Here is a 17,959-nt window from a genome sequence, read left to right on the forward strand (position 1 = left end):
CTCTGATTAATGTTTTTATTAACATTCAAATATATGTTGTTGTTTTTTTTGTATTTTTAATGAAGCTCTGTGTGGAAGCCAGCGATATTCTGAAAGATCTTCAGGTGAAGCTGAACAATGTAATGGATGACCTGAGCAGGGTCTTTGCTGTCAGGTGGGAATTTACTCACATGCACATTTGAATAATCACAACAGCTTGAATATTTGCTGTACATATCTCACACAGAGCTCCATCTGTTTCTTTACAGTTTCCAGCCTCATATTGAAGAAAATGTGAAGCAGATGGGAGACATCTTGGCTCAGGTGAAAGGAACGTCGAACGTAGGGAACGCCAGCAGTGTGGCCCAAGATGCAGACAATGTTTTGCAGCCAATCATGGAGTTCCTGGACAGCAAGTAACGCAGTTTGGCTTTTTTTTCTTTTTTTTTTACTAACTCTAAAGAAGGAAACGAAATAGAATTTGTAGATATACAAAAATGTTTTTCTATCTAATAATGGGGTTTCTATAAAGGAGTTCCAGAATGATAATCTTTTCTGCCATTTCCCTTCCCAGCCTTTCGTTGTTTGCTAAGATTTGTGAGAAAACTGTTCTAAAACGTGTGCTGAAGGAGCTGTGGAAGCTGGTAATGAACACCATGGAGAAAACCATCGTTCTGCCTCCACTCACAGACCAAACGGTGAGATCTCAGACAAGTAGGATTTGCACAGCCAGAATTATATCAAACCTACAGATACATTTCCTCAACTCTTATTTATTATGGCAAATAATCACTGCATGCAAAGACAGATACCTTCTTTACATTTACAAGTAAATAAGTTCTCATACACTCAGAAACTCTTTGCAAATGGCTGAAATAAGCTGTGCTGAATATTTTTCTGCAAGGTCAAGTCACAGTGAACGTTTCTACGATAAAAAAAGCAGCATAATTAACACAACACTTGCCCAAACATGTGCTTACAAAACCACAGAGTAAAGGGAAGAGGTGGATAACAACAGGCAGTGTGTGTGTTGCTGTACAAGATGGCTCTTCTGTAAACAAAAGATCAAACTGCTTTTGCTTTGCATTTACATGCCACCCAGTCCTCTTCTCAGCTCTGTCACAAAGTATGCAACATTGCCGCCAGTACCTATGTTCATGCAAGCATTCAAAATCAAGTATTTCACTAAAGAGCTCAGGGAAAACGGATCACACCATATCATTTCAGCATCAGCTCATGGCTGCTCTCCAGAGTGTCCCCCTACAAATATTTGGAGAGAAACCTGCTTTATGAGAGCTTTGCAACAGTGTGACATAAATTTGTTTGCCCTGACGATCTGGCCTACTTCCAAAAAGGCTTTTACATTATGGAAAGCAGCCTCCTTCCTCCTTATTTTGCTTTGTTTTATATATATTTGTATATGTTGTTTATGTTGGGTTATAATCTAAAGAGCCTCATATCACTGATAATAAAGATGATATATCTAGCTATGATACACAGTATTACAAATACTGGTTATATAATTTGCTCATATTGTTCCTTCTGAACATTTTCATACCCCTGAATTCTTTTCTGTCATTAAAACTACCAAATCTATCAGAGTAGCATACATTTTTATTATAGTTCATTTACTCTGGCGCTCTAAAGCCTTCAGAAGTCACACAATTAGTGAATAAATTCAACTTAATTCAATGTTTGTATAAATGCAGCCATTTTTAAAAGCAACAGAGGTTTGTTAATCAAAGGTATTTAATGACTAACAGGATGGAGACACTGGAAAGCTCAGGAATAAAGTTCTTGTGTAAAGCAGAAATAAATGTGTGTTCTTAGTTTGTAAGATCACAGAAAAGCTTTATTGATAACCCATCCAAATTTGAATGAATCAAAACCTAACTATGTGTCTGAAATTAGGTCTCAAAAGTAATAAAAAAAACATCCGTTTTTTTTTCTGCCCAGTGCTGCTGAGGACGTGTCCTCTAGGGCCGCTGAAACCATAAGCTATTCTATTCCACTTTTAAAGCAGCAGTTTTAAAGAAGAACAATAGAGTAAATATAGATTAAATATGGGTTTACACATATCCTTTATTTTCTTGGATTATTTAATTATGCATCTGTTGGGCTGATTATGGAAATTCGCAGAACTTTCTTTAAGGACACACATTTTATTCATCCAAATGCAACTCTTCAATCTATAAATGTTTTTTTTTTTTTTTTTTTATAAAACTGACTTCATAGTGATTTTTTTTTTTTTTACTGGGATTGGAGAGTAGCTTGTACCAGAACAGCTGATCTTGTATATTGAATTAAAACTTGTCAACACAGCATCAACCTACTTGGGTCCAGAAGGCTGAGATGCTAGAAGATTCTAAAATGAAATAAAAATGAAATGCATTTATTCCTTATTTATATATATATTTGATTAAATACGGCAATAAAAAAAGAATAATGGAAATGCTCTCCAATTTTTCTGTAGGCCTATTATGTAACAAAATTCAGGGGAAAAGTTATTAGTAATATTTTCATTGTGGGTTTTAAATTGAAAAAGGAATAAACGAATGATACACGCTTTAAATGGGGGGGGGGGGGGGGGGGGGGGGGGGGGGTCCTTTGCTACATTATTATATATAATATCCCACAAACGTAATAAGTCGTTGCAAACGAAATGATTATTACGTTTGAGGGAAATAATTTATTAGCTTTATGGTAGGTAGCGATTATGGTAGGTAGCTGCGGGGAGCAGTGAGCTTATCGCAGATATTTTTGATCTATGCCCAATATTGAAGTGATGTTTGCACTATGTTATTCCACACCACAACGAAAGAGGGGCAATCAGGAACTAGTTGTGGGTCTAGATACGGCCGAGGCGGTGAGGAAGTGGGGGCACGTTTCTGCGAGGGGGGTCTAGATGGAAAAAGTTTCCCAGCGTTCTCGCTCACCTCGCTCTTCTAACCGGTCCAACTTCACGAGTCGTAAAATGTATTGACTTTTGGGATGAGGTGTAAAAAAAAAGCAATACTTGCCTGTTTTAAAGACTTTATTTATGTAAATGTTTGGCAGGCATGTAGTGTTTTACTGTAATACACCTTTACAACCACATAGGGTGTCCAGAAGATATGCTGAGGATTAAGGTGACAAATGTGAAAAGTTTAGGGGGTATGAATACTTTTGTTCTGAAGGTTTTCAATCTGAGTTCATTGAAATTAAAAAAATATGTGAAAATAGGCTAAATTAATAGTTGCATTTGCTAAGTAATGCTGTAAATAGTAAATTATTTGGTAACACTTTATTTTACAGTACATCAATAACCATGTAATAACATGTTTATAACATAGCAAGTCGCACTATATCACTAGGTAACGGGAAAAACTTTATTTGGTTTTACCCCAAATTAAGGTATATATGCAGGTAATTACCTGCATGTAATTATTAAAGTTGTACGTTATTATGTAACAATGGATACTTTTGGTGGGTAATTACCATAAGGTTACCACATAATATTTTTTATTATTGGCCACCACCTACCAACAGCTTACAAAGTAACTTGTAACTTGTGATCAGGCAATTAAAGCATTATAAAACTGAATTAAAGTTAGATATAGATAGTTTATTTAAGAAGATTGGCTTGCTGTATTCCAGGTTTGGTTTTCTGTTATATTCCAAGTAATAAACTCCATTTTACTAGATGATAACACTTTAATTTATTGCTGTCAGTGAAATTATTTTCCTGTAAATATTGGTTTGACATCTAAGAAGGCTGACTTTACCTTGTCTGCCTAAAATTTGAGGCCCAGCACTTACTAAAATTCACCATAAAGTGTTTCTTGTTACCTAGTAATATAGTGTAACTTGCTATGTTATTTACATGTTTTTACATGAAAGTGTTACCAATTATTTTTGGCTGCTTCATTAGTATTTACCTGCACTCAGTTCAGACCCCATGCAGGTGTGAACTAGTCCACATACCTTCAGCCTTGGAGCCCAAACATGTGCTTTTGCCTGATGTGGGGCTCTTTGCCGCTTGACTGACCCTTCTTTCTGGTTGTTGTTGTGGTTATTATTACATCCTGCTCCGCTCTCCCTCCACAGATGATTGTAAGTACAGCACTCCTTCATGTCCGTCTGTCTGTCACAGTGGTCGACTCTCTGCTTTATGTGGCTGCCACCTGTTCCTCCCGTTTTTATGTAGCTCCATTACCCCCCTTCTCACGATGTCACTGCTCCGACCTGCTCTGTCTCTCACTTTTCCTCTAACTCTCTCTTGTTTGAGAGGACAGAAGCATGGTGCATTCCTGAATAAGTTTGAGAGGCCCGCCCCCCCTTAGTGATCTTCATTTATCAGTACCCCCTTCTCTGCTTTCTCTTCATCCCCAAACAGGAAGTGGTACTTCTCTTATTCGCCAGGTGTTGCCTTGTTTCTTCTCATTAAATGTTTCCTGCTAATGGGACTTCATTGGAGTGACCCTGATCTTGGTGGCTTGGTATTGGGACTCTCAACCCCCTCACCTGCCCTCTTTTCCTTTGTCCTCTATCTCGTTTACCCGTTTAAACTTTGTCCTGCCCTCCTATTCGTTACTGTGGGTTTGTTGCTTGCATCTGATCTATTTTACTCTGCAGTCTTCTCTCGGTATGCTGTACAACACCGTACCGCACTGTGTCTCGGCAGACCTGTCATGTTGGACCATCCTGGTTTAGTTTCATGTTCTGTTGTAACAATGTGGTGCTATATACAGTACTGACACACTAAATGTCACTTCATTAAAAAAAAAATCCATTTGAAATGGCTTAAGTTTTCACGAACCGGCTTCATGCCATTTTTGTTTTAGCTTTCACCTTGCACATTATTCCACGTGACCTATTCCTGTGTATAGTCTAATAGCCAAATAGCCAAAATGAAAGTGTTTAGACAAGAAGAAAATTTTTAGTGTTACATATTTATAAAGTAATGGCTTGTCTAAGAGTTTCCGCATTGAGTTCTAATACATTTTTGCAGTCCACTGAGGAATAACATAACTCACCAAGAAGAATTTACACAGTTAACCTGGAATGCAAAAACAAGTTGGCCTACCTCAACCTTTAACTTTAGCATTTTCACTAAATTCAGTTTATTCCATTTTATATGTAGTTAAACTCTAATTGTTTCATACACCTCGAAAAGGTGATGTACATCTAGGACAAGTTGCCAGTCCATCACTGGGGAACACAGACACTCAGAGGACCAGGATATTGTGCATGCATTTGCACATTCTAAAGGGTGACCAACTGACCTATTCTGCATATTTTCTGACACGTGGCAGTAAGGCAGAATACCAGCAGAAAACCCAGGCATGGACAGCTGGAACATGCAACTCTTTGCAGAAAGGTCCTGCTTTAGATTTGAATGGGACCTAATCTGTAAGGCAGTGCTTGTAACTGCACCACCATGCATTCCCTTAATTGATTCTACCGTACCACCAATTTAATCGAAGGAACTCCAACCTAATGCATTGTTTTACTGGCCATCCAACTTTCCTCCTTAAGGCCTATGATGTAAAATGAAAGCCTTAGTCATGTAAAGCAGTCAGGCTTTTGAAGACCTCTTTCAGCATCTTGTGGTCTTCTCCTGGGGAAATCTGTCACATCTGGGGATGTTGGCAATTGCTTTGAATTTCCTTTACTTATAGGCAGAGGTGGGTAGGGCATACCCAACATATGTACTTGAGAAAGACTAGCACTGCTTCATCATGTTTTTACTCAAGTAAAAGTAAAAAGTAGCCTTTGATGAAATCACTCAAGTAAGAGTAAAAAAGTACTTGGTAGAAAGACTACTCAAGTACAGAGTAATTGATCTACTGACTAACCATGATCATAACTACTGATGTAATATTTTATTAAATGAAGTAAAATGTAACAAAATATTAAATGAAATGCAAATTCTGGTGCTTCAAAGAATAAGAAATAAACATATAACTTACAATAATTACACAATAACAATTTTAGGTGTGATTAACACTATAAATTCACTCTTCTTGACTTAAAAAACTTTCAAATTCAATAGTTACACTAGGTAAGAATATGTTAAATTACAGAACACTGTTTACTTTATTTTCACTCAACCTTCAAATGACTCGTCAGACTCAGCAGATGAAATATACCATTTAACCAATAAGCCTTTAGTGCAAAAAGGAAGTAATTGTGTCTCTCATGATGCATATTTTTTTTAAAACCAGCTTGTTTTCATGAAGTTAAGCTACTTATAATTACTGGAGTAACCAGAAATGTTACTCCTTTAAAAGTGGTGATATTTTATCATATGTTTCTCAAGTAAAAGTAAAAATATCAATGCAGTAAAACCACTCAAATAAATGCAATTGAGTAAATATAAGTTGTTACTACCCACCTCTGCTTGTAGGCTATTTTGAAAATATTTTGATCCAGCTCTATTCTCTTACCAGACTCTGCCTCCTGCAGCCTTCTTTCTGAAGGCCTTAGATGAGGTTCACTCTCACTACAAAAATCAAGAGCATAACAAACTATATGTTGATATTTTAAACAGTGCAAACCGCCCTTGAATAACAAGTAAAATATATTTAATCATGGGCTGATGTTGGATATTTTAGCTGTTTTAAGTGAGAATAAAGGTGTAAGATGTTATAGATCCAATACATTTTGTTTTACTATTAAAGGCGGAGTTCAAAAAATATGCATACCTGCATATTTGTATAAATCCTGGTATTCTTGTTGTACAGCTATTCCTCTAGGCTAAGAGTCAAATATGAATAATTTCTGTGTCATTTAAGAACCCAAAATGTGTTGTTGCTTTAGAGAGCAAAATATCACTTCCTGAAAAAGGCAACATCTCTGGCTGCGATGAGTGTCCTTTGAACATTTTGCAAAGCAACACTGAATACCTCTGATTTAGGAAATAAGACAACAGGGACTGGGCTTTGCTCCAAGTATTAACCACTACTCTCTTTCCAGGGGAGGCTGAAGAGTGCTTCTCACAGTGATGTAAGGACTAAACCCATTCAGATCAATGTGTCTTGTCTCTCTCCTTTATGTCCTTTATCTGTGTCTCTGTCTCTCAGCTCCTCAGTCAAACAAAGCTGTAGAAATATACATTTTGTTTCTCTACTTTTTATTTTGCTCGCAACTTGTTTTGGGTATTATTTTTTTTTTTATATATAACGGTATGACATCATTATTAGACTGTGTTCTCCCCCTCTAAGTCACAGACCTCTGTGCAAGTGACTTTATGCCGTATTTTTTGTTTTGTTTTTCATATATTTATTTATGTCATATTTTTTTAGAATTAGAATTATAACACAAAAAACATCAGTGTGTATATTTCTTCTGTTCTACAGAGGGTTACACTATTAAATGCAGGTTGATAATATATGCATACATAGCAGCCATAAATTTGTCACAATATAATACAGAAGAAAACGATGGAATAATAAAGGAAGGCTACCTAGAAATGTTTCAAATACACCTCAAATCAGTGTTCAAATGGTTAAAACATTAAAATTCATAGGTATTCTAAAAGGATAGCAGCCTTCCATCACTGCTGGTGTAGAAGTGGATAGAGCAGGATTGCTTTAGGCTTCTATGAGGCCTTGACCTCATTCCTTTTGAAAATCTATGGGATAAAATTAAAGACTAAATTAATCACCAGAAACCAGCTACCGTAGTTCATATAAACTTTTAATTCTACTGAGAAGAATGTTCAAATCTCCTTCCTAGAGTATTTCAGAAACTTGTTAGGAGCAAGAAAAAGTGTGTGGTTTCTCTAAAATCAAGTAAAGCAATGTTATAAAGGAATGCTCAATAATCAGAATTAATTGTCATGAAAATCTGCCTTAAATGCAAAGAAAATAGTTCATTATTCAATTAAGATAAAGAAATAAAAGGGAGAAATGATGGGACTTTCATGGCAATAGTGATGTTTTTTTTTATGAAGCTGTGTTTTTTCAGTCCACACCAGCATCTCAGTGAAATAAGCAATGATAAGTACATTAAATATATGATTATTTGTTTAACTCAAAAGTAATAAAGCTTTATTGAAGCAGCGGCTGCAACAGGACAAATATTATTTTAATGTTTGACAATATAGAAGAAGAGTGAATTCCTCTCAGGCATTATGCAAACCATTATTGCTTTAATTGGGAATATCAGACAAAAAAAGCCTCCTAAGATCAGTCTGTTGCATCTTAACATCAAGCTTTTAAAGCAGTTAGAAACAACGATTAGAGGGTGGGGCCCTTACCAGAGTAATGCATTAATGGTTTTTGCTCACGCACAGTTTAACTGTACAGCTGCTCTTTGATAGTGTGTGTATGTGTCTCTGTGAGATTTTGTCTTTGTTTCCTCCTCCTCCTTTGAGTACTAAGATGTCTGTGTGTGTTTGTGCAGCAGAGTGTAATGTTGTGGAATGAATAAAACACAGATAAGTGTTATAGAAGCACTTGAAGGGAAACTGCCGTGACATGAGTAAAGCCGCTTAGAGTGAATGTTTATAGTGTAAGTGCGTATGTGTCAGAAGCATTGCTGTCCTCTGTGTGAGACTATGCCCAATAAGTGCTGCTTTCTCGTGATAACTAAATGACTCTTGTTTTAATTATCTACCTTTCTACCTTGCCCTCCTATCCTACATCTCTTTCAGGGCACTCAGCTCATCTTCAATGCAGCCAAGGAGCTCGGACAGCTGTCCAAACTGAAGGTGCAGTGAATTTATATCTGGGAGTGTGACACCACTGCTTTAACTTATGAATTTAATCTGTTGTTACATAAAACCATTTATTATCAGAGAAATTATTAATTTTGCTTTGTTCCATTCCAATTGTTACCATTTAGGAGCACATGGTTCGAGAGGAGGCCAAAGCATTATCACCCAAACAGTGTGCTGTGATTGAGTTGGCTCTGGACACCATCAAGGTAAATGTTCTGAGACCTACTACTGTAGAATTTATCCTTAGGATATCAGATATTTTCATCCTAAGCTTCATCCTTATAAGCAACTGGAGTGTAAACCTGGCTAAATACATATGTTTACGTTATAATGGATGGTTTACATTTTTTCTTTATTCGTACAAATCCACTACATCCTATTAAAAAAAAATGTTTATCAAGGAACAAAACCCAAATGGCAAGTGTTTGCAAGTATTATTCGCTTTATTTCTGAATCTATTTGACAGTATGTTGAACTAAATACTTGCCGGCTCACACAATTCAATCAAGTCCTGCAGATAGTAACACTTTATATCTGTTTTTTGTTGCTTTAGATCCAGTTTTTTTGCCAAAAACTCAGCAGATTGTTAGATAAGTTGATATATTTCCAAATTTATCATCATTAAAAAGAAACAATTATGTATGCAACTTTGATGTAATGTTATTAGGTGTTTGTTTTACGCAATAAATGTAAAAAGAGAAACTTGGTTTCTATCATGGACTATTGGCTTCATGCTCATTTCCCTTCTCCCTCCTATGAGCCCTAACCCATCATAAAAGTAGTCTGACTTTTGTTTATGAACTTTCTCATGTAACGTGTCACTAGGAATATTTCACATTCATATTTGTATTCTGAATTTAAAAAGGAAAAATCTGATTTTAAAAACAGCTTAAGATATTTAATCTAAAAAGAGGGTTGGTTCTGTCTTATGTGACATTCCCAACCTGTTCTCAAGATTTTTTTTCATGTAGCAAAACTTTTCAAGTTTTAGCCAATGTTTTTTTTTTTTTTTTTTATAAATATGAGAGACAAAAAAACTTGGGTTGAAGAAAATAAGAATGAAAATGAATAATAATTAAATATGTATTCCAAGTAAAATTGGCATTTCAGTATTAGATTTTGAAATCCCATCAGACAGGAGGGTTAGGAGTAAATAATAGTGCAACTTTGGTGCAGAACATTTGGCATACTTTACATTGGTTAACTGTCTGAATTTAAAATAGAAATCATCCTTTTCTGATTTCTTTCTTTCTGATAGCAATACTTCCATGCTGGAGGTGTGGGTCTGAAGAAGACTTTTCTGGAGAAAAGTCCTGACCTCCAATCTCTCCACTACGCTTTGTCCCTCTACACTCAGGCCACTGACAAACTCATTAAGACTTTTGTCCAGTCCCAGCACGCCCAAGGTAAACTAACTGTTTGTTTTTGTCTACTTTTTATTATTTTCTAATTGGTGGATATTTGTTGTCTGCCAGCAGCATTTATTCCCCTTTAACATGATCGTGTCCCGTCTCAGAGTGTTGGCATGACACCATCATGGTCTTTATGGGAGTGTCCAGAGAGTCAAAACTGTCTTCGGAAGACAGTGCTGAAATCAGAAGATGGCAAAATCTAACTGTTTGGCTCTTTTAACAAAAATTGGGTGGCAGAAAGCTAACACTGCACATAACCCTAAAAACATTGTTCCCATGGTGAAACATGTAGATGGCAGTATTATGCTGTGGGAATGCTTTGGTTCAGCAGGGACAGGGAAATCAGTTTATTGAAACATAGATGTAGCAAATAGAGGGAAATGGTTTAAGGAACTCTAATGAGCAGAGGTTCAAGACTGCAACCCCAAACTTACAGCCAGAACTACAGTTTGGATCAGTTAAGAGAAGAATCCATCTGTTAATCTTTTCAGATTTTTAGTTTTAAAAAGATATTTCAAAACTATGCTTTAGGTTAAAGGATTCACAACTTCCAAAAAAATTCCTTAAAGTTTGTGGTTCTGATGTGAGTAATTTTAAGATATGAATTCAGGGTTTTTTCAATTAGTCCCTATTCTTAGATGTCTGCTGTCATTGAGTGTCTCCCAGTTAAACATGTTGTGCATCCTGTGTATATAAAGATACCGGTAACAGAGATTGGCTATTCTGAGCTATTCTGAGCTCTTTGGTTACCAAACCACAGGCAAAGCTAAAACTACTCTGATTTGATATAGTTACACCGCCTCTAATCTCTCCCTATTTTGGTGCTCAGTCCTGCCCTGCTGCCCTTGTCAGTGTGGAAGCTGTCATGCTGTCCCTCAGGACTGGTCTTAGGGGTGCTAGTTAAAACAATTAGCATTAACTCAGCGAAATGTCGTCCAGCACTTTGGGCACGCTAAGGAATATTTTACAGAAATGTCTTTAATCGTCTAAGCTATGACAAAAGGTCTGCACAATGCTACATAAAAAAGAAAATAAACTATCAGTAAGCAAAATACCACAGTTTGACTTTTCTTTGTCATAAAAATGCTAAAACATGTTGGTCTGTTGTTATAACTCTTCTGAACTTGAATCCCTGTAAACCTTTTATTTCTGCGTTTCTCTCCTTTCTCCTCCTCCTGCCCCGTCTGTGGGCCAGTGTTCGGCGGGAAGGGGGTGAGATTCACCACTAGTGAGGATGTTTACCCAGAAAAGGGTATGTGGCTCTCAGGCTCAGGCCCTGAGACATCTGAGACTATAAGGGGGTCTCAAGACCAAAGCCCAACTCCTTCCACATCCAATCCCCCCCAAACCCCTCATTTGCATCCAGAAGCCTTTTTAACTCCTGCCTGCTCCAACTCTGCCTGCTCAAGCTCATCCTAACAGAGAAATGCAATGCACAAACTGAAATACACTTCCTTCGCCCGCCACACAAGTAAAAATCTTATGCATTCATGCATGAAACATGAACACTGATGTCTGTGGGTACTGCAGTGAATACATACGCCACTGACAGTATGTATGAGCAGACACTGAAGCATGATGGGCGGACATCAGGGAAAACATGATGGAAATGCATTCAAGTGTGGGGCAATTCTGACCTAGCATGAAGTCATCGAGAAAAGCCAGAGGGCTGGAGTCTCTATGTGTGAAGGGGTGAGTGTGCGTGTGTGTGGGTGTACCTGTCTAGCCCTCAGAGTTTGGACCATTTTTTCAATTTCACAGTCCAATTTAGGACCAGTTGTTGCAAAGTGAGGATATTTTGCCACTACTTACATGCTATTTTGCTGTTGGATGGGTTTAGGGCTAAGGTCTCAATTGGGTTAGGGTTAGGGTGAGGTATGCATTCGTAATGGTTAGTTTTAGGGTTAGGGCATAGAAAGGGTTGTAAATGACTAAAAATCAAAGAAAGTCAATGGGAGTCAACACATGGTCCTCACTACGATGGCAGAACGAGTATGTGTGTGTGTGTGGTCTTGTTTTACCTACAATGTCAGGGAAGTATTTTGAAAAATATCCTACATGCGAGGACTTACAGGTACATATAGGGACATTCAACTGGTCCCTATATGGTAAAGTTCTTTTCTTTGAGTTGGGGTTAGGTTGGGGACTAAGGTGTGAATTCAGTTTAGGTTAGGATTAGGTACATCTTGGTAATAGTTAGGGTTAGGGTAAGGGTAAGGGTCTGGGTTAGGCTATATAAAATGAATGCACGTCAATGAAATGTCCCCATATGTCATGAAAACAAAGCTGTGTGCGTGTATGTGTTTGTGTGCACTGGAAAGTGAGTGATTGAGCAATGTGACTATCAGTTTCCTTTAGATGTAGAGGTACAAAGTATTATTTGTCAGTGATGAGAACCATAAAAAGAAATCCCCTTTATTTTGCAGAGCTTCCCTTCTCTTTGTGTTGGAAAAGAAAACAACTGCAGATGAGGAGAGATAGGGCTCCTGATAAGAAGATGAAGGCTGCTTGCTCATTTTGTCTAGGAGGGCTTTCTGCCCTTTACTGCTCCATCATCAAACATAAACAAATACAAAGAAAAACCCACACAGCTCTCAGATGCATCACGATCTACCACACAAAGGACCCTCCACCCATCTGCATGCCGCAGACTGAGCCCATAAAAATGATCCCTCAGGTCAGGAGATTTAAATTCTGTCAGATTGAATCAGCATGAAAAGCTGCAACTCTTCTGCATTTACTATTTTCACAGAGGATTGATGAAGCTGGATGCCTTTTGTGAGCATTTTGTTATCCTGTTTAAAGCTATAGCGATCATCAGATGCTGTACAACTCTAGGCTCTAGGTTACACAGCTGAGTGTGAAGTGGTCAGTCTTGACCACTGGTGTCTTTTACACCACAAGATGTGACATTTTCTTTAGAAAAAAACATTAAGGAGAAGAAAAACAATCCATCCATTCCGGACAGCCACATAGCGTTGCAGGGTTGTGGTGTTTGGGTGCCTATCTGTAGTGGTCATTGGTCATTTCAGACAATCTTGGTACTAATAATACAAATAATACCTCAGGACAATTTCAAAAAGATTAATTAACCTGTTATGGTTTTAGACTGGGGGAGGAAGCCGGAGTACCCAGAGAGACCCACACATCAACACAGAACATGGAAGCTCAATACAGAAAGTTTCAGACTGGGATTCAAACCTACTACTTTCTGCCTTTGGGCGTTAAAGGAAATTCAGTGAAAATGATTGAGGGACACGATTAAAGACTTCTTGGACTTAAAAACAGATCAACCTAATGTTAAAATGAGTAGAGAAGCCTATTTTTATTGATATGTTGTGTTATCATAAAAAAATGAAAAAATTGGTCAAATTAAAATAAGTAATATAGTCCAAACAGAAATGTTAAAGACCGTGAAAAACAGACACAGAATTTGAAATGTAATTCTTTACACAAATTATCTCCAAATGTGTCCAGTCTCCTAATATCAAACATATTCATTTAAGAGCTTTATATGAGGTCTGATCTCACATAGATAACCTTCAGACCAATATCAGTTAATTAGACTGTTCAGCAAAATATCGTTTAGCTTAATATTTTGTAAAGATTTACTTTCTCAATGGTTTATAGAATAGTTCCTCCAGCTAATCTTTAGACAGACTGATCTGATCTTCTGCCAATCATTTCAAATCATGATTACATTTATTAAGAGAATAAACTCTATGTAAACCAAGTCAACCTATATGAAGATCGGATCCCTCCCTAAATCCACCTTTGGAGCTAATAACTGACATTAAAGGTATACTATGCAACCGGTGTTGATTTTCCAGTGAGGCTCCCCCCAGAGGGTGAAAGTAAAAGTGCACTGTCGCAAATATGCTCAGCTGTTCTCCTGGTTTCTCCGTCAAGCCAGGCGTGGTTGTTTTGAGCTTAGCAGACAGGCGAACGCAACGAATCACCATGTCTACTGCGGTAAGTGACTATTTTGTTCCAGTTTTCGAGTTTGAAAATTTAGCATGTTTCCGACATGGGCTTTCGCTGTTTTCTCACTGGTTCCGCCATGATAACTGCACAAATATCGCCACTGTGCTAGCAACGAGCATGCCTTTCACTGGGGGCGTGTAGCAGTTCTCGCCGTAAAGCAAGACCGACTCTCGCGATGCACGAGACTTCTGAGCCTGTGGGTGCGGGCCGAGGGCTCCTGCAATTGCAAGTACGGTATTTCCCCTACAGACCACCAGGGTGGTCGAGAAAACCTTTGTTCGACCTGAAATGACTCGTTTAATCATCCAAAACGTTATGGAACACATTAATTAACTGAAAAATGTTGCACAGTATGCCTTTAAGTTGGTAACTAATTTTCTAGATTAATGTGTAATCCTCCCTTTTTGATTAAGTTCAAGATCAAGGAGGTCCTATTTTTAAAAAGGGGGGTTGTGTTATACCAGATTAACAGGACAAAGACTTTTTTTTTTTAAGTTTCACTTTATTAATGTCAGACCTTAGAATTTTTCTCTTAAATATCCTCTGGATCATTAAAAAGTATTTTTGATGAATGTCAAATGAGCTTCTATGATATTTTTGCTTACACTGCTTTTTGCCTTTGGAACATCTCTTTAATAACTAAGCTTTAAACGATGCAAGTAATTAGTGTTTTATTCATGATATACCCAAAAGGATATATATGTTTCCACAGGGCAAGGTTGGGTTGAATTTTTTCTGTTCATAAATTCTAATTATTATTTTAAGAAATCGTTTGTGATTTCATTTAAATTAAACCCATAATAAACTATCTATATAAATGTTTGATTCAGGGCTGGTTCTAATGGTAGTTATATGTCAGGGAAGGCAGAAATGTGAAGGAGATATCTTTATCTGTACTCATTAATCTCCAGCATAGAAATTGTTATTGTTCACTTATGTTTTCTCCATGGGAGTGGAGGCAGAGCTAACAGCTGAAAAAAATAGAATAGATTCAGAACAACAATGATGGAAAGAAGCGTTTCAATTATAGGTTTCAGTTTAAAGGAAAAATATTGACATTGAGATAAAAAAAAAATAGTTAATTCAATATTTTGAAAACCATTGTGATAAGGTGATGTTGGCCATTGAATAAGCAATTTTATGTTTTTAAGGTATTTTTGTGTATTTGAATTATGTCAGTAATAGTTTTCTAATCTGAATAACACATTTTTCATACAAATTGGGGGCACATATACGTTTCTATTTCTTTCTGCTTCTTTTTATTCATGATTTTTCCAGTTGTTACAATAACTATTCACATTTCTCAATGAATAAATTGCATAGAACTAATATAAAATGAAATAAACTGTGTTCAGCTCTACAAAAATTGATTGCCTCTACCCAGACCTGCCAAGGCTGGGTGTCCCACCTGAAGCAAAAGTCCTACAAGTACAGTTCCTTACACCTTTTAGGCACAGGGCCATCTGACCACGACAAAGCAGCAATCCCTCCCTCATACAGAAAATAATAATACATAACAGGAAGAAAAATTAGGATATCCTTCATCCATGATTGAACTGCTAACACAACATTTATCTTACTGGATTGTCATTATGTGTCTTAAACTAATTTGAGAAAAGTTTTAACATGATCAGCAACCAGTTGACTCCTCGACATTTTTTGAAATCACCAAGGAGAAAATAAACAGAGCTGTAAATCCCAAGAGTGCAAAATGAGAAAAGCTTAGTAAACATTTCTGGTATTATTCACTAAAACAGCATTAAAAACGGTGTTATGGTCTATGCACTGGTCACTCTCTGTGCTGATGTGATTGAGAGACACTTCTACTAACAGGCTCATATTTGTAAATGTATTTTAAAAATAGATGCTATATTTATGCATACTGTATTTTATAAAGTGAACTATTTATATTGTGTCTCGCAGCATAAATCCCAATAATGAATTACTTGGAGCTTTTCTGTTTCTTTAAGGTTCACCAATTCGGCTTTATCTCTCAGTTTGCTAGATAGTCAGACTATTTGTTGGCTCCTTTAGAAATTGATCACTGATTGGTTGGTTAGTAGAGGGAGCGAGGGAGGAGTTTGAGCTCTATGCTGACTGTAGACAGACAGGAGAAGATCACAGCCTGCCAGTGTGGTGCACAGCAGAACCTCAGTAAGATGTCCAGTTATTTTGGCAGGTTTCATTTTAGGGGGTAAGACATTTGTTTGAGGGGGATCTGCCTGACTAAAGGGATACACGCCCGTTGAGGTAGTTTGTTTATTTTTTGTGCAAAACTAACTGTACTGATCATCATTTTATTCTAGAACAGAGCAATACTATCACTATCACTTGATTTGCACCACTAGACTGCGTGTCCAAACTAACAAACTCACATGCACAGTCTAAAACATGTTATGAACAAATAAACAAATTCCTTACCAGGCTGCTTTATTGGAAGCAAGTCTCAGATCTGTTTGATTTCATCAGTGCAAAAAAACTGAGACAATGATGATGCTGATGTTCTGTATATCATAGAAAAGAAAGCTAATTCTCCTTAAATTAAAAAAAGTGAAATATCAAGGGAAGATGCAATATTTTCTCATCTGCTGTTTTTTCCTAAAAAAAAAAATAAAATAGTTCAGCTTCTAGGAGCATTTTGTGCTCATTTGCCAGCAAAGTTTCTTTCTCATCTTCCATGAACGCCCCCTCCTCAGAATAGACATCGCCAGATGGACGGCTGCTGCTCTCTTTGGTCCCGCTGGCAGATCAACCAACAATCCCATAATGCTCCTCAGAGAGCTGCAGAGTGCTGCATGCCAGGAACACTCTGCCGTCTAACTCCCACAGACACCTTGTTCAGTGGGCGACTGGTTAAAACACACACACTTCTAGTTGTTGACTGAAGATACTAATTAAAACATTAAAATTTAATGCCCATCTGTCACTCTATCCTTCCGGAGGTGTATGCGTATGTAAACCACTTGCGGTATAAAAAAAAAAAAGGAAGGATTTGTCTACTGTCTGCTTCCAGGAAATCTGATTAAAGCGTTTGAAAAAGAACAAAACCTCATTGGTATCAGTCACACATCTGGAGGTATCAGGATGAGGGTCGCAGAGTTGGGCTCCAAGAGGCTCCTGTAGAAACTCTTCGTCTTGGTTGAGTAGCATCAGAAATGTTAGAATGTTATCATAATGTTGGAAAGAGGACCCAGATGGGGGACACAGGAAATTACAGAACCAACATGTTTAGAATTTCTTTAAATAGAAGGTGCAGACACACCTTAGAATGATAGTTGAAGTAAGGGTTGGAAAATTATCATACTGAACAAAAGATTGAGGGAAACAAACACTAAATGGTGCTCAGATGTTTACTCACAGGCATCATGGACATAATATTATAATATTTGATGATGCATTTGAATTGTTCTTTTTCCATGGATGATCATTTAGCAGACGTCACAAAATAAAATTTTTAAACAAACTGTATTCAACTTTGAATTTTTCTCAGAAGTACATGCAAACCTACTAATATCTACTGTTAATAAATGTGTTTGAAAAACACCCGTTTTAAAAGAATTGGTATGGACTTAGCTTTTAAGCATAGTCCTTGAATTTTCCACATCCTTGAGCATCAAGGATTAATATCAGATTAATAAATGACATCTAATGTGTGCATAAAATCATAACGTCTTCTTGAGTAACCATAACAGTTTTAAGACTAAATCCTACTGTCTCTCTTTAGAAGCAAAGAAATTACACAGGCTGAAACAACACTAACACTACCGTAGCTTTAACTGAGTCAAAAATGGTAGCTGCTTAAACACCATTGTCAGTGTGAATGGCAAAGCATTTCAAAGAGCTGAAAGCTTTTCAATAAACAGGGAAGCAGCTCAAGTAT

General features: G+C 37.1%; 1 protein-coding gene across 12 annotated transcripts in view; it reads left to right on the top strand.

Annotated features, from left to right (window-relative positions):
• Positions 1–17,959, top strand: part of unc13a (unc-13 homolog A (C. elegans)) — an 84,520-nt gene that overhangs the window by 53,434 nt on the left and 13,127 nt on the right. For 4 of the 12 annotated variants that reach the window (XR_005281997.1, XM_038299226.1, XM_038299221.1 and 1 more), the window contains 9 exons: positions 66–154; positions 249–395; positions 554–677; positions 4,066–4,071; positions 6,937–6,966; positions 8,618–8,674; positions 8,809–8,889; positions 9,942–10,089; positions 11,291–11,347. Coding sequence is in view for 8 of the 12 variants with exons in the window: in XM_038299226.1 (XP_038155154.1) it covers positions 66–154; positions 249–395; positions 554–677; positions 4,066–4,071; positions 6,937–6,966; positions 8,618–8,674; positions 8,809–8,889; positions 9,942–10,089; positions 11,291–11,347 (739 nt within the window). In the remaining 4 variants the exon portion in view is untranslated. The remainder of the gene's footprint in view (positions 1–65; positions 155–248; positions 396–553; positions 678–4,065; positions 4,072–6,936; positions 6,967–8,617; positions 8,675–8,808; positions 8,890–9,941; positions 10,090–11,290; positions 11,348–17,959) is intronic. The other 8 variants (XR_005281998.1, XM_038299224.1, XR_005281999.1 and 5 more) reach the window with 5 other exon arrangements.

Source organism: Cyprinodon tularosa, unplaced genomic scaffold (assembly GCF_016077235.1).
Source record: "Cyprinodon tularosa strain WSP-4 unplaced genomic scaffold, ASM1607723v1 ctg420, whole genome shotgun sequence".
NCBI classification, from domain to species: domain Eukaryota; kingdom Metazoa; phylum Chordata; class Actinopteri; order Cyprinodontiformes; family Cyprinodontidae; genus Cyprinodon; species Cyprinodon tularosa.